At 41.6% G+C, this 26,205-nt stretch overlaps 1 protein-coding gene across 1 annotated transcript in view; it reads left to right on the forward strand.

Annotated features, from left to right (window-relative positions):
- Positions 1 to 3,029: 3,029 nt before the first annotated feature.
- Positions 3,030 to 26,205, forward strand: part of LOC109890660 (SH3 domain-binding protein 4-A) — a 28,697-nt gene continuing 5,521 nt past the window's right edge. Inside the window, exons 1-3 of the mRNA XM_031824507.1 lie at positions 3,030 to 3,141; positions 17,540 to 17,753; positions 17,885 to 20,292. Of these exons, the coding sequence (XP_031680367.1) occupies positions 17,630 to 17,753; positions 17,885 to 20,292 (2,532 nt within the window). The 5' untranslated portion in view covers positions 3,030 to 3,141; positions 17,540 to 17,629. The remainder of the gene's footprint in view (positions 3,142 to 17,539; positions 17,754 to 17,884; positions 20,293 to 26,205) is intronic.

Below are 26,205 nucleotides of genomic sequence, written 5' to 3' on the forward strand. Positions count from 1 at the left end.
ACAGCAAAAAGCAAAGTACAGCCTCAATATCGGAGTATTACATTGGCTCTATCACCTGGAGACAATACGGTTTGGAGTCTACCGTTGCTATGGAGTTCTGCATGGAGATCCATCATACAGTAGATGGCCTTCTGACAGGGAGATGAAACGGTAGGAGAAAGCAGTTACGATGAATTTTAGATTTTATTTTTTTTATCCTCTGGCTCTGTGAAAAGTACACGTTACTTGTACCTTCCATATCTAAGTTATGCTCCCTACAGTCAACTGACTTGACAGATGCTTTCTTTCTTGTTCAGCAATTTTTCAACTCCAGCCTGCGAGGAAGGAAAGCCATCGTTTGTAGCTGCTGCGACTGTAACAGCTAAGGGGATCCAAATAACAAATACATGGTCTTGCTCTCCTCTGCTTTTTATAAAGTTGTTTGGCTTAATTTATCCTGATATCTAAGTTCTGTTGTCTGCTATTGTGTATTTGTTTCCCAGTGAGTAACCTACCCAACGCTGTCTACAACTCTTTCCAGAAGACAACAACCAAAAACTTGACACCCTCTAACAAAGTGCCAGATATGGTAGTGAATGTACAACCAAGTAGAGTCTGAGTCAATGCTGCTCACATTCCACATTCCAGGGAGCTGAAGTTAGGTGACTTGGGCATAACTTCTGTTAGCTGGAGGAAGGCCTAAACCTCAGACATTTACGGTAGGCTGTACTAAAAGACATGCTCTAGGACTTTGGTGAGTAGTACAGTAAGTATTTTTTAAACCTCCCGCTTTGGGCTGGATGTTTCAATGTGTGGTTCATACATCCCTAATCTATGAACACAAGTACTGTTTTTTCTCAATTAGCCACAAAATCCCTAGTTTGAAAGCAATGATTTTCTGGAAGCTGTGCCGCGCCATTTTCAGTACATTTTAACCCCAAGTGGGCCAGCCCGTAGCAATTCGAGATAAACCAATGAGCTTCAGCCCCTCGCCATATGAATGACAGTTAGCAAGATGCACATGATGCACCCACAGCAGAGGGAGAGAGGAAGCAATAACATGGTGGACATATCTGCACATACAGAGCCTTCAGAAAGTTTTCACACCCCTTGACTTTTTCTACATTTTTGTTGTGTTACAGCCTGGATTTAAAATGGATTAAACTGAGATGTTGTGTCACTGGCCTACACAAAATACTCCCTAATGTCAAAGTTTAAAAAAAAAGAATGTATTGAAAATGAAAAGCTGAAATGTCTTGAGTCAATAAGTATTCAACCACTTTGTTATGGCAAGCCTAAATAAGTTCAGGAGTAAAAAATGTGCTTCACAAGTCACATAATAAGTTGCATAGACTCACTTTGTGCAATAATAATAGTGCTTAATATGATTACCTCACTACCTCATCTCTGTACCCCACTCATAAAATTATATGTAAGGTCCCTCAGTCGAGCAGTGAATTTCAAACACAGATTCAACCACAAACACCAGAAAGGTTTTTCCAATGCCTCAAAAAGAAGGGCACCTATTGGTAGATGGGTGAAAAAAAATAAGAAAAAAGACATTGAATATCCCTTTGAGCATGCTGAAGTTATTAATTACACATTGGATGGTGTATAAATATACCCAGTCACCTCAAAGATAGTATTAACTCAGTTACCGGAGAGGAAGGAAACTACTCAGGGATTTCACCATGAGGCCAATGGTGACTTTAAAACTGTTACACAGTTTAATGGCTGTGATAGGAGAAAACTGAGGATGGATCAACAACATTGTAGTTACTCTACAATACTAATCAGAATTACAGAGTGAAAGGAAGGAAGCTTGTACAGAATAAAAAATATTCCAAAACGTGCATCCTGTTTTCAACAAGGGACAGAAGTAATACTGCAAAATATGTGTCAAAGAAATTCACTTTTTTTCCTGAATACAAAGCGTTACGTTTGTGGCAAATACAACACATCACTGAGTACCACTCTTTATATTTTCAAGCGTGGTGGTGGCTGCATCATGTTATGTTTATGCTTGTCATCGGCAAGGACTAGGGATAAAAAATTAATGGAATAGAGCTAAGCACAGGCAAAATACTAGAGGAAAACCTTATTTAGTCTGCTTTCCAACAGTCACTGGGAGACAAGTGTTCCTTTCAGCAGGACAATAACCTAAAACACAAGGCCCAATATACACTGGAATTGCTTACCAAGATGGCATTGAATGTTCCTGAGTGGCCTAGTTACAGTTTTGACTTAAATTGGCTTGAAAATCTATGCCAAGATTTGAAAATGGCTGTCTAGCAGTGATCAACAATCAACTTGACAGAGCTAGAAGAATTTCTGAAATAATAATGGGAAACATATTGTATAATCCAGGTGTGCAAAGCTCTTATAGACTCACAGCTGTAATCGTTGCAAAAGGTGCTTCTTACATGTATCTGAATCATGGGTGTGAGTACTTATGTAAATAAAAACAAGTTTTCTTTTTGACATTATTTGGTATTGTGACTTAATCCATTTTAAATTCAGGCTGCAACACAACAACATGTTGAATAAGCCAAGGGATGTGAGTACTTTCTGAAGGCACTGTATGTGATGTAGCAGGCAATTTAAAGGGGACAGCTTTTTGCTTGTGAGCGCTACTTTCACTACTTACACTAAAAGGTACACAAATCTACCGCCGAATCCCTATAAATGAATTGAAATTAATAGGGATTATCAACCACCAAAACCACACAAGATTCCAAAGAGAAAATTATATTAGCCTCTATCTCTCTCTTCTCTCTTGTAGCCTCATAGGAACAATGAGTTTTTATAAAGTTGATACACAAAAACAATTACACAGCATTAACGATATTAGGATCAATGATGACATTGAACATAACATTGTAACGTATTTATAGCTCTAATCATCGTCATTACAGACTGAGGCTGTACAATTAAATGTTGATTCATTCGTTTAGCCTCCGTTTCCAGTCTCCTCCCCTTCTTGATGACGTCACCAATCTCTTAGAGCAGAGCGCTTTTTACAGAACGAGCACTCATCCCAGGGAGCTGTAAAAGACCAACGTCCGAAGCCCTTTCCCGAAGTTTCCGATACGTTTTGGAACCCGGTCAACATTTTGATTAGGTGTTCAACATTTTGATTTAGTGTTTACAAACCCTGGTAAGGTATGTCAAGCTTCTAAACTATTTTACATTTCGTTAAACGAGAGAGGTGTCAAGATACAGTAGGCCTATTTATGATAACCAACCGATTAAATGATGAAGCACCCAAGTCATCGTATTGGGTTTCCAAGACTTTCTGAAGTCATACAAGCCTTACTTGTCGTATCCGTTACATAATGTATAAATTGTTGTATTAATGAGCAATGAATTTAAAAGTCTTCACTATGCCCCTGAATAGTCTTTTATGAAACTCTCTTTGTTGAATGTGGCAAATAGCGGTAACTGACACTTCATACCACACCGTTGACCATGTGTAGCCTACTACCACAAGAGCTGTTGCTATGAAACAATATGGGGTTCCCTGTAATGTTTGCAGTGTTGCCAAATAATACATTTTCACCAGCAGCATCACGCGGAGTGGCGCAGTGGTCTAAGGAACTGCATCTCAGTGCTAGAGGCGTCGCTACAGAGCCTGGTTCGATTCCAGGCTGTATCGCAACTGGCTAACTCCCATAGGGTAGTTGCACAATTGGCTCAGCTTGGCCGGGGTAGGCCGTCACTGTAAATAAGAATTTGTTATTAACTGACTTGCCTAGTTAAATAAATGAAATAAGAAAATCAACATCACCTTAATGCTATAACATAGTATAAAAATATAGAACTATAGAAACCATCATCATCATACTCTTCTTTCTCTTGTTACCTATTCTCCTCTTCCTCCATTCTTTATTAGCAAATCATATATCATGTCTGTTGTCATAATGAAGGGATATGCTCCTAAATATCACACATTCAATTCAAGGAGAAATAGAAAGTAATGAATGACGCGATTTTCCATGTTGTAACATTCATTAACCTTTTACTGCAGTGGGCTAAATCAGGGTCTTCGTAGTCTTAAACAAATCTACTTTGAAACAAAAGTATACACCTCACACACATGGTTATTGTTTGCATCCCAATATTACACTTTATATACATCACAGAAGACGGAAATATAACAAAACGGTTTGACAGATTTCCGGGTGTTTAAAAAAAGTCTGTTTATTAATTATGGAATTCTGAAAAATATGAGTAACACTAGTCATTTGACTGAGGAAAAGGGTTACGCTATTGGAGTCTTTCAAATTAGATTTTTTTTAAATTCCAAAATGATTTTGAAGCCAGACCATTTATCCTCAGTATTATTTTGGTAATTACATATTCATAGTGTGTGTGTGTGTTATTGTATGTTATTGTGTGTGTGTGTTTGTGTGTGTGTGTGTGTGTGTGTTGTGTGTGTGGCAGCAGAACAGCATTGTTGTTGGTATTGGGAGGCCCTTATTGCCTTTCTCTCAGACTGCATTAGAAGTGGATCAGGGCTTGGGACTGAGACGGGGGCGTGGGTAGCTGCCTGCCTGGGTAGTGAGGGGATTTTAGGCTTATCAAATGACCTTATCCACCAGGGTGCACCCCAAATAGCACCCTATCCCCTATACAGTGCACTACTTTTGACTGTGCACTTTATAGGGAATAGGGTGTCGTTTGGGACACAAACCAAAGGCTCAGGACGTGTTGGAGAACATGCAGCTCTCACTCACATCTGACATGCCCCTCACGCCTACCCTTTACTGTTGTCACTCAACATTGTGGGCCTTTGACTTGAATGAATTTATCAGACTCTGTCATAGGCCGGTCCTTCCCAAGCACAGTTATGATTCATTAAAGGAAATATCTTGCACCCCATGATTTCAAAGCGATCCAGAATCTATGTTGTTAAACCTGTGACGGGTGAAAAAAGAAATGATCACAATAACATAGTAACTGCACCTTTCATGACTCTCATGACTTTATTAAAGGCTGTTGAATGCAGCTTAGCTCTGCCGTCTCGCTGTGTGACATCAGACACCATCCCATTTCCTGGCTGAGATGATTTAAACCAGAGGGTTTGGGGGATTCTAAGATACAGCAGGAATGTGGGCTGAGAGGTGCTCTACTGTAGTAGGCCGGAGACCTGCCTGTAGTGGGCTGTTTCCCATCAGAGAAGCATCTCCTCTTGTCTTGCTCTCGTCTTGTCCTCCTCTCTTCTTCTCTCCTTTACTGCATCTCCTCCTTCCTGTTTTCTTTTCTTCTTCTCGTCCTCTTCTTAATTAATGGAGGGGGGGGGGGGTTATAGGAAAAAGAGGGCTTTGGTTTCAGAAGTAAGACAGAAAAAGCGTAATATCATTTTTCTACTGGTACAGGGCATATTGCTGTATTTGATCAAATAAAGGAAACTTCACGACAGTGTGACCAGGATAGGAGGGGTGTATACTTTTGGGAGGGGACTGGAACTGTACTGTGGATTTCACCGTTGTTCACACTGGTGAGGAGGAGCCATAACCTACAGTCAGTCACCTGTCTGTCTAGTCTACTAACTGAGTTTAAGCTGTCTGATGTGTGGAGGGTCAAACACACAAAAGTTAGGCAGTACACATGGGTTAAGGACAGTGATGGTAAGGTCAGTGTAGCAAGGTTCGCCGTGCTGTATGTATCTGACCACTACAGTGGTAGAATTATGCAGTGTGCCATTACTCCTATGGGTTTTACAGATCAGCATTTTGTCACTTTGAGACATTAAAGGTCAGATGCAGCCTTTTTAAAAATCTCAATATCAAATCATTTCTGGATAACAATTAAGTACCTTACTGTGATTGTTTAAATTAAAATGGTCAGATAGAAACTCTTACACTAAAAGGGCATTTTCACAATTTCACATTATTATTCTAACCTCATAGTGTGGACATACAGTATATATATATATATATATATATATATATATATATATATATATATATATATATATATATATATATATATATATATATATATATATATATCGTTATTTTTGACTGCTATGGGCCTTTAAGACAATGGTTGGAGAAAAGCCCAAATATGTGTCTTTTGACAACAGTACAGTGCATTTGGAAAGTATTCAGACTCATTGACTTTTTCCACATTTTGTTACGTCACAGCCTTATTCTAAAATGGATAAAATGTTTATTTGTTGTCCTCAATCTACGCACATTTTCTCATAATGACATAGCAAAAACAAGTTTTTAGACATTTTTGCAAAAAATATAAACTGAAATATCACATTTACATAAGTATTCAGATCCTTTACTTAGTACTTTGCTGAAACACCTTTGGCAGCGATTACAGCCTTGAGTCTTCTTGAGTATGACGCGAAAAGCTTGGCACACCTGTATTTGGGGAGGTTCTCCCATTCTTCTCTGCAGATCCTCTTCATCTCTGTGAAGTTGGATGTAGAGTGTCACTGCACAGCTAATTTCACGTCTGTCCAGAGATGTTCGATTGTGTTCAAGTCCTGGCTCTGGCTGAGCCATTCAAGGACATTCAGAGACATGTACCGAAGCCACTCTTTTGGTGCCTTGGCACGTGCTTAGGGTTGTTGTCCTGTTGGAAGGTGAACTTTCACTCCAGTCTGATGTCCTAAGCTCTCTGGAGCAGGTTTTCATCAAGTATCTCTCTGTACTTTGCGCCGTTCATCTTTCCCTCGATCCTTACTGGTCTCCCAGTCGGGCTGTCATACCTTTTTACTAAGGAGTGGCTTCTGTCTGGCCACTCTACCATAATGGCCTGATTGGTGGAGTGCTGTAGAGATGGTTGTCCTTCTAGAAGGTTCTTCCATCTCCACAGAGGATCTCTGGAGCTCTGTCAGACTGACCATCGGGTTCTTGGTCACCTCCCTGACCAAGGCCCTTCTCCCCAGATTTCTCAGTTTAGCTGTGTGGCCAGCTCTTCTTTCATTTAAGAATCATGGAGGCCACTGTGTTCTTGGGGACCTTCATTGCTGCAGAAACGTTTTGGTACCCTTCCCCAGATATGTGCCTCGACACAATCCTGTCTCGAAGCTCTACGGACAATCCTTCAACCTCTTGGCTTGGTTTTTGCTCTGACATGCACTGTCAACTGTGGGAACTTTTATAGACAGGTGTGGGCCTTTCCAAATCATGTTTAATCAATTGAATTTACCACAGGTGGACTCCAATCAAGTTGGAGAAACATCTCAAGGATGATCAATAGAAACAGGATGCACCTGAATTTCGAGTCTCGTAGAAAAGGATCTGAATACTTGTTTGTTTCTAATACATTTGCAAAATACAAAATACATTTGCTAAAATTTCACTTTGTCATTATATTATTTTATATTTATTTTGTGTAGATTGATGAGGATTTTTAAAAATGAAATTCATTTTAGAATAAGGCTGTAACGTAATTTTGGGGGGGGAAAAGTCAAGGGGTCTGAATACTTCCGAATGCACTGTATATATCTCTTTATACCATGGCAGTGTTGGATACTTGTTTCTGATTGGCTTGAAGGCAAGAGCATTCTAGAGAGTGCATTATTTCCCTGTAACAAACTGTATGTCATAACGGGAGAATTCAATGGCTATAGTTCATTTTTAAATGTTCTATGTTTACGCTGCTTTTGAAAGCAAAAGTGGGCATTGTTTCATTTGATTTCCATGTTAGCAAGGTAGTTGGGTTAGCAAAACTAGCAAGGTAGTTGGGTTAGCAAAACTAGCAAGGTAGTTGGGTTAGCAAAACTAGCAAGTCTATTTGTTTTGTTACCAAAACAAATACTGCAGCTATCTGGTAAACTTGCTAGCTATTTCAGTGGATGTCGAATACATTTGTACCTGCAAATTAACACATTTTTAGCATTCATTGGAAAATAATGCAACTCCCTAGCACATCGTGGAAAATACCTTCCACGTCGGTTGTTATTTTCCATATAGCGCATAGCCCCTCGTTGATTTACCCTTACGTGTGTATGTAAACAGGAACAGAGAACTTGAGCAGGATATAAACTCTATTGACATAAAACTGCTCACACAGAATGACCCTGGTCTGGACAGAATTTTGCCAGACAAAATACATAAAGTGGGGTTCCTATATGAGAGGGTGAAAGGGGCCTTGGTCAGGTCTCCTTTAATACTCTCAGGGACATGGTATGACAAAATATCCTAGCTCGTAAAAATAAATCAATTGGAACAGTCGGTAGGGAGTTTGACCTCCTAATAAAGGTGATTTTAACATTCAAATGATCTTCCTCTTCTCCTCTTCACTCTCTCTCCTGCCATCTCAGAGCTGTGAAGAGCAAACGGTGTCATAGTCCTCAAAAGCCTCAATCCAGCCTCCCCATTAATCACTGCAGGTAGCCTAGCGGTTAGAGCGTTTGGCTGGTAACTGAAAGGTAGCTATTTTGAATGCCCAATGTGAAAAATCTGTTGACGTGCCCTTGAGCAATGCACCTAATCCTAATTTCTTCAGTGGCTCTGTTGATAATGGCTGACCCTGGCTGTGACCCCACTTTCAGGGGGAGTTGAGATATGCACATTTCCATTTTACATGTGTATAATACACACTTGTACATGTGTGAAACAGGACCAATATGTATGAGTATTATTAGGTCTGGGAATCGCTAGGGACCTCACAATATGATATTAGCACAATACTTTTGTGCTGACAAGATATGTATTGCGACTCTATATGTATTGTGATTCAATTCCATAATTTTATTGTGATTCGATGTTCCAAACATATGTCTGCTGCAGAGGGACAAGAGAGAGCCATGAGAAAACAAGTTTTGATCTGTCATGGAAATAAAAGTGCTGGAAACAAATGGTCTTCCTGTTTAAAAATAAGATGGAGAACAAGCTATGAATTAAATATTTTTTGGTGCAGGACCGGTACAGCCAACTAGCGCAAACAATTGTCCAAACAATACCACACGACATAAATAATATCCCCATATGTAACTGCATAGATTTTATCCCCCATCACAAATTATTAGTTACCAAGCTATAGCCAAATAACCTCTAAATATCCCAGATATTTACCTGTTTTAGGTGAACAATTGTCAAGACAATGTCTACTGTACATGATTTTCAATGTTTGGTACAATGTTTGGTACACAGAGTGGAATATAACGGAGGGAGATGCTTGGAAGGGGAAAGGGCACAAACAGCCATTCATTTCTATTACCCGTTACTGTCGCATTGGAGTTTCCTAGGAAGCTTGTCTCCCTTCTCTGCTAGCTTGTCTGGTGCAGTACAGTACAGAAGTTGACCGATTAAATCAAATCAAATCAAATTTAATTTGTCACATACACATGGTTAGCAGATGTTAGTGCGAGTGTAGCGAAATGCTTGTGCTTCTAGTAATAACCAACAAGTAATCTAGCTAACAATTCCAAAACTACTACCTTATAGACACAAGTGTAAGGGGATAAAGAATATGTACATAAAGATATATGAATGAGTGATGGTACAGAGCGGCATAGGCAAGATACAGTAGATGGTATTGAGTGCAGTATATACATATGAGATGAGTATGTAAACAAAGTGGCATAGTTAAAGTGGCTAGTGATACATGTATTACATAAGGATGCAGTAGATGATATAGAGTACAGTATATACGTATACATATGAGATGAATAATGTAGGGTATGTAAACATTATATTAGATAGCATTGTTTAAAGTGGCTAGTGATATATTTTACATCATTTCCCAACAATTCCCATTATTAAAGTGGCTGGAGTTGAGTCAGTGTGTTGGCAGCAGCCACTCAATGTTAGTGGTGGCTGTTTAACAGTCTGATGGCCTTGAGATAGAAGCTGTTTTTCAGTCTCTCGGTCCCAGCTTTGATGCACCTGTACTGACCTCGCCTTCTGGATGATAGCGGGGTGAACAGGCAGTGGCTCGGGTGGTTGTTGTCCTTGATGATCTTTATGGCCTTCCTGTGACATCGGGTGGTGTAGGTGTCCTGGAGGGCAGGTAGTTTGCCCCCGGTGATCCGTTGTGCAGACCTCACTACCCTCTGGAGAGCCTTACGGTTGTGGGCGGAGCAGTTGCCATACCAGGCGGTGATACAGCCCGACAGGATGCTCTCGATTGTGCATCTGTAGAAGTTTGTGAGTGCTTTTGGTGACAAGCCGAATTTCTTCAGCCTCCTGAGGTTGAAGAGGCGCTGCTGCGCCTTCTTCACGATGCTGTCTGTGTGGGTGGACCAATTCAGTTTGTCTGTGATGTGTACGCCGAGGAACTTAAAACTTACTACCCTCTCCGCTACTGTTCCATCGATGTGGATAGGGGGGTGTTCCCTCTGCTGTTTCCTGAAGTCCACAATCATCTCCTTAGTTTTGTTGACGTTGAGTGTGAGGTTATTTTCCTGACACCACACTGCGAGGGCCCTCACCTCCTCCCTGTAGGCCGTCTCGTCGTTGTTGGTAATCAAGCCTACCACTGTTGTGTCGTCCGCAAAATTGATGATTGAGTTGGAGGCGTGCGTGGCCACGCAGTCATCGGAAAGGCCGATTAATTAGGGCCAATTTCAAGTTTTCATAACAATCGGTAATCGGCATTTCTGGACACCGATTGTGGCCGATTACATTGCACTCCACGAGGAGACTGCGTGGCAGGTTGACAACCTGCTATGCGAGTGCAGCAAGGAGCCAAGGTAAGGCGCTAGCTAGCATTAAACTTATCTTATAAAAAAACAATCAATCTTAACATAATCACTAGTTAACTACACATGGTTGATGATATTACTAGTTTATCTAGCTTGTCCTGCGTTACATATAATCGATGTGGTGCCTGTTAATTTATCATCGAATCACAGCCTACTTTGCCAAACGGGTGAAGCGCATTCGCGAAAAAAGCACTGTCGTTGCACCAATGTGTACCTAACCATAAACATCAACGCCTTTCTTAAAATCAATACACAAGAATAGATGCTAACCATGTGTATGTGACAAATACAATTTGATTGGATTTGATTTGATATATTTTTAAACCTGCATATTTAATTAATATTGCCTGCTAACATGAACTTCTTTTAACTAGGGAAATTGTGTCACTTCTCTTGCATTCTGTGTCACTTCTCTTGCGTTCTGTGCAACAGAGTCAAGGTATGTGCAGCAGTTTGGGCCACCTGGCTCGTTGCGAACTGTGTGAAGACTATTTATTCCTAACAAAAACAGCCAACTTCGCCAAACGGGGGATGATTTAACAAAAGCGCATTTGAGAAAAAAGCACAATTGTTGTACGACTGTACCTAACCATAAACATCAATGCCTTTCTTAAAATCAATACACAGAAGTATATTTGATTAAATCTGCATATTTAGTTAAAAGAAATCCAGGTTAGCAGGCAATATTAAACTGGGGAAATTGTATCACTTCTCTTGAGTTCATTGCACACAGAGTCAGGGTATATGCAACAGTTTGGGCCGCCTGGCTCATTGCGTACTAAATTTTACGTAATTATGACATAACATTGAAGGTTGTGCAATGTAACAGGAATATTTAGACTTATGGATGCCACCCGTTAGATAAAATACGTAACGGTTCCGTATTTCACTGAAAGAATAAACGTTTTGTTTTTGAAATGATAGTTTCCACATCTGACCATATTAATGACCTTAAGGCTCATATTTCTGTGTGTTATTATGTTATAATTAAGTATATGATTTGATATTTGATAGAGCAGTCTGACTGAGCGGTGGTAGGCAGCAACAGGCTCGTAAGCATTAAATCAAACAGCACTTTCGTGTGTTAGCCAGCAGCTCTTCGCTGTGCTTCAAACATTGAGCAGTTTATGACTTCAAGCCTATCAACTCCCGAGCTAGTTAGCGGGATGCGTGCTAATAGCGTTTCAATCGGGAATGTCACTCGCTCTGAGACCTTGAAGTATTTGTTCCCCTTGCTCTGCAAGGGCCGCGGCTTTTGTGGAGCGATGGGTAACGATGCTTCGAGGGTAGCTGTTGTCGATGTGATCCTGGTTCGAGCCCATGTAGGAGCGAGGAGAGGGACGGAAGCTATACTGTTACACTGGCAATACTAAAGTGCCTATAAGAACATCCAATAGTCAAAGGTATATGAAATACAAATGGTATAAAGAGAAATAGTCCTATAATTCCTATAATAACAACAACCTAAAACTTATTTCCTGGGAATATTGAAGACTCATGTTAAAAGGAACCACCAGCTTTCATATGTTCTCATGTTCTGAGCAAGGAACTTATAAACGTTAGCTTTTTTACATGGCACATATTGCATTTTTACTTTCTTCTCCAACACTTTGTTTTTGCATTATTTAAACCAAATTGAACATGTTTGATTATTTATTTGAGGCTAAATTTATTTTATTGATGTATTATATTAAGTTAAACTAAAAGTGTTCATTCAGTATTGTTGTAATTGTCATTATTACAAATAAATACATACATTTTAAAAAGTTGCCGACTAATCGGTATTGGCTTTTTTTGGTCCTCCAATAATCTGTATCGGTGTTGAAAAATCATAATCGGTCGACCTCTAGTACAGTATAATGATGAGGTTTCAGTCTCTGTCATGCTGGCTGGGTCACTCACCAGTCAACCTCTCTTTAACCCTGCTCCCGTTCAGAGGCTGGCATCATATTAACGAGGCCTGGCTGTGCCAGAGGACTGGACTCAAATATGGAGGAACAAGGGCAATGAGAGTATGTGATCAATCATAGTGGGGGCCATTTCCACACACACGAAGCATACACACACATTGTGGTTCACATCAAGTTTAGAAGTCACATACCCGACAGGAGGAGAATATTGGGCTATCAACCATACACATCTCAAAATATTGGAACAAATGTACCTCCAAAATTGGTTTTGTTCATCTGGTGGTTTTGGTGGAAGCCTTTTTCCATCAGGGGGTGTAGAGCTAGCTAAGCTAAGGCTGAAAAATAACATTGTTTTCCAACTTTCCACTTCATAATTAATGGTTGGGCTAAACACAAGTACCTTGCTTACTAATCCTTTTGATAAAACACCCGAGCACCTCTGTTATGAGGAGAGACATTAAATGCAGAGGCATTAAATGAGTTAGGGAAGAATTCATTTCTATTTATTTCATGTATTCTCGTGAGATATAGGCCTAGCCTTAGCTATTACAGCCTGCATACACACACATGTTCTCTCTCACGCACGCACACACACACGCGCACACACACACACACACACACACACACACACACACACACACACACACACACACACACACACACACAGTGAAACAGGCTGAAGCCCATTAGTGTCAGAAAGCTCCACTTAGTTCCATTAGCTGAGAAATAACTTTAGCTCAATTATGATGTTGTGTCACTGTGTTGGAAATTAATTTAATAATCAACGTTTGAGCTTCCTGGAAGGCTGCTTTCTTTAAGAGCTAATTTATCCTTCCCTCGTGTAAGGCATGACTTCAATATCAGGCTCCTATAGTTCTCTTGTTAGTTGTTTCCAGGGAGATAATGGATGCTTTAGCACCAATTCATTAATGAACTAATGCTAATGAATGCAAATGATTTCGCGGTTGACTACCATACCCATGTCTTCTTGTGCAGAGATCTTCTCTACACCAAAGTGGACACCAATAATATAGTACTGTTGGTAATAACATTAGAACAATAGTTCTATGCTGACTAAGGTCTAATGGTCTATGTTGAATGAAGTATAAGTCCTTACTGTTTTACTGCAGTATACTCTCATCCCTCGGCTAGGAACTAAACCCAGTTTTGATTTACTTCAACAATTATCTTTCTGTGGTCTCAAATGAAAGGAACCTACAGACTATCGTCTAAGAGTCTCATCAAATAATTAGTGTATTTTGTTACTTTGTTTGTATGGGGTTGAACAGCCTTGCTTTTGACAAAGTAATTAGCTTGTCAGTGAAGCAGGACAGAATGATGACATTGACATGAATCAGTCAACATAGTGTAAGAAAATCAGGTACATTAAGGTGAAGATATGCAAAAATAATACTAAGCGAGGTTATAAATAGTTTAGAAACTGTTCATGTTAGTTTATAGATGAGTTATAAACAGTTGTTACACATCAGTTGAAATTGTGCGTCCTGTAACTGTTATTGAGAAGGCCTGCCATGAATGGTTGTTTTTTACATAGACTGTGTCTTTTTGACAGGCTTCTCATTCCTACAATGACCACAGATATTTCTAGGAGCCAAAGCGGTAGGCATACGCTTAATGATATTGCAATAAAAACGAGGGAAAGACAATCTATGAGAACATACTTGGAAAATAAGTAATTAAAGTAGAAAGTCAATCGGGGATTAGAGAATATTGCTGTGGAGTTAATTAAGCGTGTTAAAGTCTCAGCTCCCTCGCGTGTGTTTAAGGAACGGTTTGCTGAAACAATATACCCTTTCCACTTTGTCGGCAGGATTAGATGAGGCCTTTCAGAATGTATTGACGGAAATGTGGCCTTTCGGGATGTATTGAAGGGAAAACTCTGAGTCTCATAAATAATTTGGACATTTTATTACATTTTACATCGTGATTAACATCCTTACGTTTGACAACGTAATTAGCCTGATTGGGAAAGGTTGGATTATGCTGCACCCACAGGCATGAACTGAAATGAAGATTGATAGCATCTAGAGAGACTCTCAATCTAGCATCTTCAGAGACTCGGTGACAAGGAGAAGTGGCTTCCGGTTCCAATTCATCACGTCTGGCTGTGGTATCTGTGGATTCATCTCAGAAAAGGATCTGCTATTTAGCTTGGTGTGCAGGACATCGACAGCAATCTGACCCTGCTGTAGCGTCGAAGTGAATGACAGTCTTTTTGTCAGTCGAGCTTCATTGATCTTCACATCGATGGACTGTCACTGTCCCCCGAGCCTACCTAGCTCCCTGGCAAGTGGAAGGAGAAACTAACAGGTTACATTGAGCCACATATTTTCCTCGAGGATTGAGAGTGGGTGTGAAATCTCTCCCTGACATCTCTGGGGGACTTTAGTGTCTCTGAACAAAACCTTTTAGCTTTTAGGCCAGGGCTGTATGGTTCACTGCATTGAGGTGTAGTGTAGATCGCTACCCCCTCCTGCTTCTTGTGTGAGAGAAAATGCTGGAATCAAGAATATGGTCTCACTCATATAAAAGTACTCTCCTCCTGACATCGACTGGCAGTGTGTTTTGAATTATGGATTAGCTAAAGGTGAAATCATGAGCGAGGTCTTTGAGCTAGTTTGTTGTAAGTAGAGGAGGCTGTGTGACATGGTACTCAGCTGTGCGATATTTGCTTGCACTATACACATTACATACATTTGAAATGTTACATGTGAAATCAAGTCAAATTACACAAAGTCATGTCCAAATTCTTGTCAAGACAATAGCTATGTCAAGGAACCTATCTGACCTACAATGGCTTGCGAAAGTAATCACCTCCCTTGGCATTTTTCCTATTTTGTTGCCTTACACCCTGGAATTAAAATATATTTTGGGGGGCTTGTGTCATTTGATTTACACCTGCCTACCACTTTGAAGATGCAAAATATTTTTTTATTGTGAAACAAACAAGAAATAAGACAAAAAAACTGAAAACCTGAGCGTGCATAACTATTCACTCCCTCAAAGGCAATACTTTGTAGAGCCACCTTTTGCAGCAATTACAGCTGCAAGTCTCTTGGGGTATGTCTCTATAAGCTTGGCACATCTAGCCACTGGGATTTTTGCCCATTCTTCAAGGCAAACTGCTCCAGCTCCTTCAAGTTGGATGGGTTCCGCTGGTGTACAGCGAACTTTAAGTCATACCACAGATTCTCAATTGGATTGAGGTCTGGGCTTTGACTAGGTCATTCCAAGAGATTTCAATGTTTTCCCTTAATCAACTCAAGTGTTGCTTTAGCAGTTTGCTTAGGGTCATTGTCCTGCTGCAAGGTGAACCTCCGTCCCAGTCTCAAATCTCTGGAAGCCTGAAACAGGTTTCCCACAAGAATTCCCATGTATTTAGCACCATCAATCATTCCTTCAATTCTGACCAGTTTCCCATTCCGTGCCGATGGGAAACTGCCACATGGTGTTCCTGGGGTGATGAGAGTTGTTGGGTTTGCGCCAGACATAGCGTTTTCCTTGATGGCCAAAAAGCTCAATTTGAGTCTCATCTGACCAGAGTACCTTCTTCCATATGTTTAGGGAGTCTCCCACATTTCTTTTGGCGAACACCAAACATGTTTGATTATTTTTTTTCTGGCAGTCTTTTTCTGGCAGCCCAGCTATGTGGAATGTACGGCTTAAAGTGGTCCTATGGACAGATACTACAATCTCTGCTGTGGAGTTTTGCAGCTCCTTCAAGGTTATTTTTGGTCTCTTTATTGTCTCTCTGATTAATGCCCTCCTTGCCTGGTTCGTGAGTTTTGGTGGGCGGCCCTCTCTTGGCAGGTTTTTGCGGTGCCATATTCATTCCATTTTTTTTATTATGGATTTAATGGTGCTCTGTGGAATGATCAAAGTTTCAGATATTTTTTTATAACCCAAACCTGATCTGTACTTCTCCACAACTTTGTCCCTGACCTGTTTGGAGAGCTCCTTGGTCTTCATAGTGTCGCTTGCTTGGTGATGCCCTTTGCTTAGTGGTGTTGCAGACTCTGGGGCCTTTCAGAACAGGTGTATATATACTGAGATCAGGTGACAGATCATGTGACACATAGAGTGCACACAGGTGGACTTTCTTTAACTAATTATGTGACTTCGAAAGGCAATTGGTTGCACCAGATCTTATTTAGGGGCTTCATAGCATTTTTTTATTTTTTTATCATTAAAAAAAATGTTATTTCACTTCACCAATTTTGACTATTTTGTGTATGTCCATTACATGAAATCCAAATAAAAATTACAGGTTGTAATGCAACAAAATAGGAAAAATGCCAAGGGGGTGAATACTTTTGCAAGGCACTGTATCTAGCCTGCACTTAGGTTTTTACTGAATATTGTACATCTGAGAGGGTTTAAGAAGGGAATGGTCCATGATTTCCTGTTTATCCTCCATGTGATTCAGTGTCCCTCCCTGAGGATTTATGCTTCGCAAAGCAACAGAATGAGATGGAAAATATGCAATTGTCATCCTCAACTGCACACTGAGATACTGAACTCAGAATTAGCCAATTCAGGCATATTGAGGACACCAATGACTGTAAAGTAATTGGAAAGGTGTTAAAATAGCAGAAGACCGACTGGGCACAGATGTCAATTCAACGTCTATTCCACATTGGTTCAATGTAATTTTGTCAAAATGACTTTGAAATAATGTTGATTCAACCAGTTTGTGAACAGTGGATTATGAGTGTCATAAGATGATAAACTGTTCCAAGGCAGGGTTCACTGCTCAGAAGGTTTATTCTCTTCATTGGATATTATTTGTCATCTACTGGAATCCCATTCATTTTAGTCCTTAGCCAAGACTGTCCCCGCTTCTTACTGAATCAAACCATGTTGTAAACTGTGATGATTTGATCATTTATGGCTCTTTACAAGAATGGATCAGTCACAGCTAATGAAGATGTTCTCATTTTTGTTTCCTTTCGTATAGATACAATGGAGAGCTGCCAAAGACTGAATATCATAATTGGAGAAATGGAAGAGTAGTAGTGCGACTGCAACTCGGGCAATTCACACCAAGATGGCGGCCCACCGGATCATCAGAGGGACCAACAGTAACCATGTTCTCCCTCGCTGCAAATCGGAGGGCACGCTCATTGACCTCAACGAAGGGCTCTCTGAGGCTAGCCTCACAGATGTCAAAGGTCAGGATTCAATACTGACTAATGTACCAGACAGTTATTCAGCATTTAAAGATATACTGATTTAAATGTAAATTGAGGATGAATTGAGAATGTTTATGTGAATTTTTGATCTTCTTTTTCATTTCATCCAGTGCCTTCTTCCAGTGCCTTACGGCTGGACAATTCAGCCTCCCTCGTAACTGCTCGTGAAGTCGTCGCCATCAAAGATTACTGCCCGTCTAGCTTTACCACGTTAAAGTTTTCCAAAGGTGACCGGCTTTATGTGATGGACACGTCGGGTGGAGAGTGGTGGTATGCCCACAACAACACAGAGATGGGCTACATCCCCTCAGCATACGTCCAGCCCATCAACTGTAGAAACTCGTCGCTCAGTGATAGTGGCATGATAGACAATCTAGGGGAGTGTACAGACGAAGTGGCTAAGGAGCTGGATCTCCTAGGGGAGTGGACAGGGGTGTCCGTTAAGACCACTCCTTATTCGCCTTATTTTAACAGCAACCCCTTCTCCCTCCATACCTCCTCCACCAACCCCTTCATCAACAGTGCTCATCTACGTGGTTCCTTGGACCAGAACTGTAATGAGAGGGGAAGGTCCACGGACCTGCTCAACTTTGACTCCCTGGAATCGTCAGTCTCGCCCTCGGTACCTAACTCTACCTCCAGCAACACCATGATCAATGGCTTCAGTAACTGCAACATCTTTGATATGACGACATCCACCAGCCCCAACCAGGACCTACATGTTTTACAGACACTGCGAAGGGATAACCCATTCCTCAGGAGCAAGCGATCGTACAGTTTATCAGAGTTGTCTGTCCTACAGACGCAATCCAACCCCCCTTTGCCTTCTTCCGGGTTCTTCACTGGCCTCAAGGCTCCCTCGCCAGAGCAGTTTCAGAGCAGGGAGGATTTCAGGACTGCGTGGCTAAACCATCGGAAGCTGGCCAGATCTTGCCATGACCTGGACTCTCTGGGGCAGAGCCCTGGTTGGGGACAGACTCAGCCGGTGGAGACCAACATTGTCTGTAAACTAGACAGTCGTGGAGGGGCTGTTCAGCTCCCAGAAACCCAGATCAGCGTCCATGTCCCTGAGGGACACGTGGGTCCTGAAGACACCCAGCAGATCTCCATGAAGGCCCTACTGGACCCTCCACTGGAGCTGAACAATGACCACTGCTCCACGGTCAGCCCAGTGGTGGAAATCAAACTGTCCAACATGGATACCAAGTCCTTCATCACTCTGGAGATGACTGTGTCCGTGACGGTGAAGAAAGACAGCGGTCAGGTAGCCGAGGTGCTCTGCGTCCGGAGTGACTGCAAGGAGGGACCCTATATAATCATCCCACATGCCTACCTATACAAGGACACAGTACAAGTCCAGTTGGATAACTTGGAGCCGTGTATGTACGTGGTGGTAGTGGTGCAGGCCCAGCACGTCAACCTTAATACAACTGTATGGGACAATGTGTTGAAGAAAGTCACCCTGGGTGTCTATGGGCCCAAGCACATCCATCCTTCTTTCAAGACGGTCGTGGCCCTATTTGGGCATGACTGTGCCCCTAACACCCTACTGGTGAGTGAGGTGGGGAAGCAGGCCCACTCCGCCCCTCCAGTGGCGCTCACGCTGTGGGGGAAGCATCAGTTTTTTCTGGGACGGCCCCAGGACCTCCAGGTTGGTCTATACTCCAACATGTCTAACTATATGATCAAGGCTAATGAGCAAGCCAGGATTATTCGGGGCTTCCAGGTCAAACTGGGGAAGGTTAGCCGACTCATTTACATGATCACATCCAACAACCCTGAAGACATCTCAGACTTCACCTTGCAGGTCCAGGTCAAAGATTGCCTGGACTGTATCCTGGCTCAGTTCTGCGTCCAAACACCGCAACCGCCTCCAAAGAGTGGAGCGCGGAACTCCGGCCAAAGGAGGTTCCTGAAGAAGAAAGAGGTGGTGGGTAAGATTCTTCTGTCACCTCTGGCCATCACTGCCAAATATCCACAGTTTCAGGAGCGCTGCATCACCAACCTGAAGTTTGGCAAGTTGCTCAAAACTGTGATCAGGCAAAACAAGAGCACATACCTGTTGGAATACAAGAAGGGAGACGTGATCGCCTTGCTGAGTGAGGAGAAAATCAAACTACGAGGACAACTGTGGACCAAAGAGTGGTATATTGGATATTATCAGGGAAAGACCGGTCTTGTTCACGCAAAAAACGTTCTGGTTTTGGGGAAAGTCAAGCCTATTTATTTCTGTGGTCCGGACCTCACGACTACCGTACTAGTGGAGGAGATTCTGAAGCCTTGCAAATTTCTCACATACATCTACGCCTCTGTGAGGACGGTACTCATGGAGAATATAGGGAATTGGAAGGCCTTTGCAGACGCGCTGGGATATGGGAACTTACCTTTGTCTTATTTCTGTCGGACTGAACCGGACAACGAGCCTGAGAAGGTTGCGTCGGTTCTGGAGAAGCTCAAGGAGGACTGCACTAACATGGACATCAAGGAGAGAAAGACCTTCCAGAAGGAACTCATGACAGTACGTTTGTATGTGTGTGTGTTTGTCTCTCTGTCTCTCTCTCGTGTGTGTGTGTGTGTGTGTGTGTGTGTGTGTGTGTGTGTGTGTGTGTGTGTGTGTGTGTGTGTGTGTGTGTGTGTGTGTGTGTGTGTGTGTGTGTGTGTGTGTGTGTGTGTGTTCAAGCTATTCAAATGTATGGTTCAATACAGAAACCTTATCAAAAGCAAAAAAAAAATATCCACTTTCACCTGGAAATGTATAGTGCTTCTGTGTTTATTTCCTATTTTCCACCAGTAGCAGATGTTGACATGGTGTTCCCATTCTGTCAGAGGCAATGGGCTGTGATGTACTGTGAGATGGGGGGCTGATATGTTACTGTACTCAGCTTGTTCAGTCACCTGTGGTAAGCAGTTGTCCTTATCGCCTCGGGGTGCCTTAAGAGTCGGCCTACTTGTTGGGAGAATACGTGTGGTGTGACTTACAATGCACAAAAACACAGCTACTTCACCTCCTTCAGTGCAACTCCGAGACTGAGACACAAACAGAGACGACAATGTCCTGAGAGAATCTCCACAAAGCAGGCACGGTTGCTGTTGTGACAGAAAGTGTTGACTCAACATGCCTCCCACTCCCTCTCGAGAGAGTCTCCAGTCACCCTTGTCCTTTTTAAGTTTTTAGACAGAAGTGCTTGGTAATGTAACTATACCCCACATTGCATCTATCTCAAACAGGCAACAGTTGCTTGAATTTGGATCTGTGGAGAAATTGGATCTCTCTGTGAAAGTGAGGTTGATGTCTTTTTCACAATGCTTGCTTTTGTAAACATCTTATCAGTCAGAGCTAGCATATATCAGTTTATTTGGGCATGAAATATAACAGTTGTCTATGCCTTTCAATGGTAATCTGATCAAAGGAAGGCTAGAATTCAAACAAGCAACCATTTTTCTGCCATCAGGCATGATAAGCTGAGTAGACAAAGGGATGACGATGGATTGGTCCCAGAAAGCAATGAACCATGCCCAAAGCCCTCATACTACCCTTCCTCTCTCACACACACACACACACACACACACACACACACACACACACACACACACACACACACACACACACACACACACACACACACACACACACACACACACACACATTATTTATGGTGGACACACAGATCTGTTTAATATGCCCACTAGCCTGGGAGTAACCTAACATAGCAAGCGTAAAAGAAAACACATGAGTGGATTTCCCACATCCGGTTTTCAGTAGAACTAGGTTGAATTAGCTGTATCCCTGAAACCTGGAGGCATCTGGTTGTTGGCAACTCTGCTAATGGTGGTCTGGAAGCGGTCTTTGAATTAGATCCATGTCTTATCTTTTCATTCCAGCCAGTCCTGATAGCCTTCTAGCCACTGTAGAAACAGAGTGTTGTTGCCTATCCTGATCAGGCCAAGACACAACAGATATAACATCAGTGACACAGCTGTTGGTCCATACTGATCCCTGAACTACTGTACATTAGAGGAGGATCTTGAGGACCAATGATATTGCTGTGCTGTAGTCTACAGATGCCGTGTCATACTTTGATCCTCCTGTTGTTGCAGGAATTTTCCTGCACCGCAAGAAGAAATGCAAAACGTGTAATGTAGTCGAGGTTTAAAAAGGCTTCTAAAGTTAGTCATTTCCTTGATTTGCCCTAATGAAAAAATGTATCAACCCCTATACATTTCTTTCATTAATTATATTCCACATAAGAATTCACATTTCCTGTTGCTACAGGATTATTTATCTGCGGTGTGAAACTGGCTCAAATTAAGATACGGGATCTGTATAAAGGTTTGTGTGGGGGAGATGGTTGTCCAAAGGTTTGACAATATTGCAGCACATTATGTCATTATAGTGAGAGTCTATGGTGAGAGTCTAGTGAGAGTTATGTGTTTTTCTGTTGTTCTGTGGTCATTCTGTGGTTCTGTGGCCTTTCCTCAAGTTTAGTCATTTGCCCTTTTGGTGACCTTAATCTCACACAGTAGTAATTACTTCTCTGGACTGAAAGTGTTAATCAAAAAGTGTGTGCAAGAACTAAACTAAGAAGCTTTAAAGCTCAGTTAGTAGGCATTGTTAGACAGAACAGAACCATGGTTAGGTCATATGCTTGTCTGAATTAACACAACAACAAAAAATACACTACATAACCAAAGGTATGTGGACACCTGCTCGTCAAACATCTCATTCCAAAGTCATGGGCATTAATATGGAGTTGATCCCCCCCCCCCTTTGTTGCTATAACAGCCTCCACTCTTCTGGGAAGGCTTTCCACTAGATGTTGGAATATTGCTGCGGGGACTTGCTTCCATTCAGCCACAAGAACATTATTGAGGTCGGGCACTGATGTTTGAACTCAACGTTCCAATTCATCCCAAAAGTGTTCGATGAGAATGAGGTCAGGGCTCTGTGCAGGCTAGTCAATTTCTTCCAGACCAATCTCAACAAACCATTTCTGCGGACTTCGCTTTGTGCACAGGGGCATTGCTATGCTGCAACAGGAAAGGGCCTTCTCCAAACTGTTGGCACAAAGTTGGAAGCACAGAATCATCTAGAATGTCAATGTATGCTGTAGCATTAAGATTTCCCTTCACTGGAACTAAGTGGCCTAGCCTGAACCATGAAAACCAGCCCCAGAACATTATTCCTCCTCCACTAAACTTTACAGTTGGCAAATGGTGATCTTAGGCTTGTTTAAGGCTGCTCAGCCATGGAAACCCATTTCATGAAGCTCCCGACGAACAGCTCTTGTGCTGACGTTGCTTCCAGAGGCAGTTTGGAACCCGGTAGTGAGTGTTTTAACTGAGGACAGATGATTTTTACACGCTATGTGCTTCAGCACTCAGAGGTCCCGTTCTGTGAGCTTGTGTGGCCTACCTCTTTGTGGCTGAGCCATTGTTGCTCCTAGACCTATCCACTTCACAATAACAGCATTTACAGTTGACCAGGATAGCTCTAGCAGGGCAGAAATTTGACAAACTGACTTGTTGGAAAGGTGATATCCTATGACGGGGCCACTTTGAAAGTCACTGAGCTCTTCAGTACGGGCCATTCTACTGACAATGTTTGTGTATGGAGATTGCATGGCTGTGTGCTCAATTTTATACACCCGTCAGCAACAGGTGTGGCTGAAATAGCCGAATTCACAAATATGAAATTGTGTCCACATACTTTTGTATATATAGTGCAGCTGATTATTATATAAAAGTCTCTTAATAGAAGATAACCGAGATGATCATTTATCAGCCAAGTGGCCTATGATTCAAATTCCTCACAAAGCGTTCATTCACAGGTGTGACCACCATATCCATAGCTCTGTTGAGCCTAAACAACGCTGTGCTCTATGGGATTTACTAGCCTGCCTTCCCTTTTTTCTGAGTCGCTAGCATGGTCTGACAGGTGTTTGTCAGTTGAAATGTGAGGAGAGGAAAGGAGACATTGGTCAGGCCAGATCGCAGACCAGGGGGGGGTTGAGCGACCAACGCAAACTGACACCGCTAAGAATTCTCAATGTGAAGGATGGCGTTGCTCAGGTAGTAGACAATTGAAATGTCATCCTACTGCTCATCACTGAAATAGATCCCAACGGCCAACCAGAAAGACAGAGAGAGACACCTGCAGACTCCACAGAGTAGCTAGACATTAGGCTATACAAGTGGACTGCTTTTCTCTCATCAATGAATATCACATGAGGATCTCAGCAGAAAGACACCTCCAGATTCTTTCTTTCTTTAACCTTTATTTACACGGGGTGTCGTATTGAGACCCAGATCTCTTTGACAAAGGATCCCTGTAATACTACAGTACACATATAAAAGACCCAGTATAGTCAAAAACATGATATCCCTGTGTTTTATATACAGTCGAAGTCAGAAGTTTACAGACACCTTAGCCAAATACATTTAAACTTCGTTTTTCACAATTCCTGACATTTAATCCAAGTAGAAATTGCCAGTTTTAGGTCAATTAGGATCACCACCTTATTTTAAGAATGTGAAATGTCAGAATAATAGTAGAGAGAAAGATTTATTTCAGCTTTTATTTATTTCATCACATTCCCAGTGGGTCAGAATTTTACATATAGTAAATTAGTATTTGGTAGCATTGCCTTTAAAGTGTTTAACTTGGGTCAAACATTTCAGGTAGACTTCCACAAGCTTCCCACAATAAGTTGGGTGAATTTTGGCCCATTCCTCCTGACAGAGCTGGTGTAACTGAGTCAGGTTTGTAGGCCTCCTTGCTCGCACACGCTTTTCCAGTTCTGCCCACATATTGTCTATAGGATTGAGGTCAGGGCTTTGTGATGGCCACTCCAATACCTTGACTTTGTTGTCCTTTGCCACAACTTTGGAAGTATGCTTGGGGTCATTGACCATTTGGAAGACCCATTTGTGACCAAGCTTTAACTTTAACTTTAACCTGACTGATGTCTTGAGATGTTGCTTCAATATATCCACATAATTTTCCCCCCTCATGATGCCATCTATTTTGTGAAGTGCACCAGTCCCTCCTGCAGCAAAGCACCCCCACAACATGATGCTGTCACCCCCGTGCCTCATGGTTGGGATGGTGTACTTCGGCTTGCAAGCCTCCCCCTTTTTCCTCCAAACATAACAATGGTCATTATGGCCAAACAGTTCTATTTTTGTTTAATCAGACCAGAGGACATTTCTCCAAAAAGTATGAGCTTTTTTTATGGTGGTTTTGAAGCAGCGGCTTCTTCCTTGCTGAGCGGCCTTTCAGGTTATGTCGATATGACTCGTTTTACTGTGCATATAGATACTTTTGTACCTGTTTCCTCCAGCGTCTTCACAAGGTCCTTTGCTGTTGTTCTGGGATTGATTTGCACTTTTCGCACCAAAGCATGTTCAACTCTAGGAGACAGAATGCATCTCCTTCCTAAGCAGTATGATGGCTGCGTGGTACCATGGTGTTTATACTTGCATACTATTGTTTGTACAGATGAACGTGGTACCTTCCGGCGTTTGGAAATAGCTCCCAAGGATGACCAGACTTGTGGAGGTCTACAATATTTTTTGAGGTCTTGGCTGATTTCTTTTTATTTTCCCATTATGTCAAGCAAAGAGGCACTGAGTTTGAAGGTAGGCCTTGAAATACATCCACAGGTACACCTCCAATTGACTCAAATGATGTCAATTAGCCTATCAGTAGCTTCTAAAGCCATGACATAAAATTTTAGAATTTTCCAAGCTGTTTAAATACACAGTCAACTTAGTGTATGTAAACTTCTGGCCCACTTGAATAGTTATACAGTGAATGATAAGTGAAATAATCTGTCTGTAAACAATTGTTGGAAAAATTACTTGTGCCATGCACAAAGTAGATGTCCTAACCGACTTGCCAGAACTATAGTTTGTTAACAAGAAATTTGTGGAGTGGTTGAAAAACGAGGTTTAATGACTCCAACCTAAGTGTATGTAAACTTCAGACTTCAACTGTATATATCCACACTATCAGGTTGGAATAATACTGTGAAATTGTGAAAATGACCAAAATGGAGTTTGAAAAGCCCGCCTGAAATTTCAGCCTATTTTGGTGGGAAGGAGCTCCAAACCTCTCTGCCATTAACAGCTAGTTTTCTGTTTTCCCCTCCTTACTCAGGCCACTCCCAGACAGTCCTAGCAAAATTATTGCTTCATAAATGGCTTTTTACCAAGAATCTATTTTTATATATTTTTTGACCATTTTAATTAAAAATAATCTGTAAATATGAAATGTAATCAATCTTTAAATATGAATTGTGATAAAATGAATACAAATTTAAACAATAAATACATATAATACATTTTGTGTGTAGTAAGACACTACAAGTTGAGAATGACTTTGCACAGACACTTTTGACAAATAGATATGGCAATGATTTCAGTCACCACT

This window comes from Oncorhynchus kisutch, linkage group LG5, assembly GCF_002021735.2.
Source record: "Oncorhynchus kisutch isolate 150728-3 linkage group LG5, Okis_V2, whole genome shotgun sequence".
Taxonomy (NCBI): domain Eukaryota; kingdom Metazoa; phylum Chordata; class Actinopteri; order Salmoniformes; family Salmonidae; genus Oncorhynchus; species Oncorhynchus kisutch.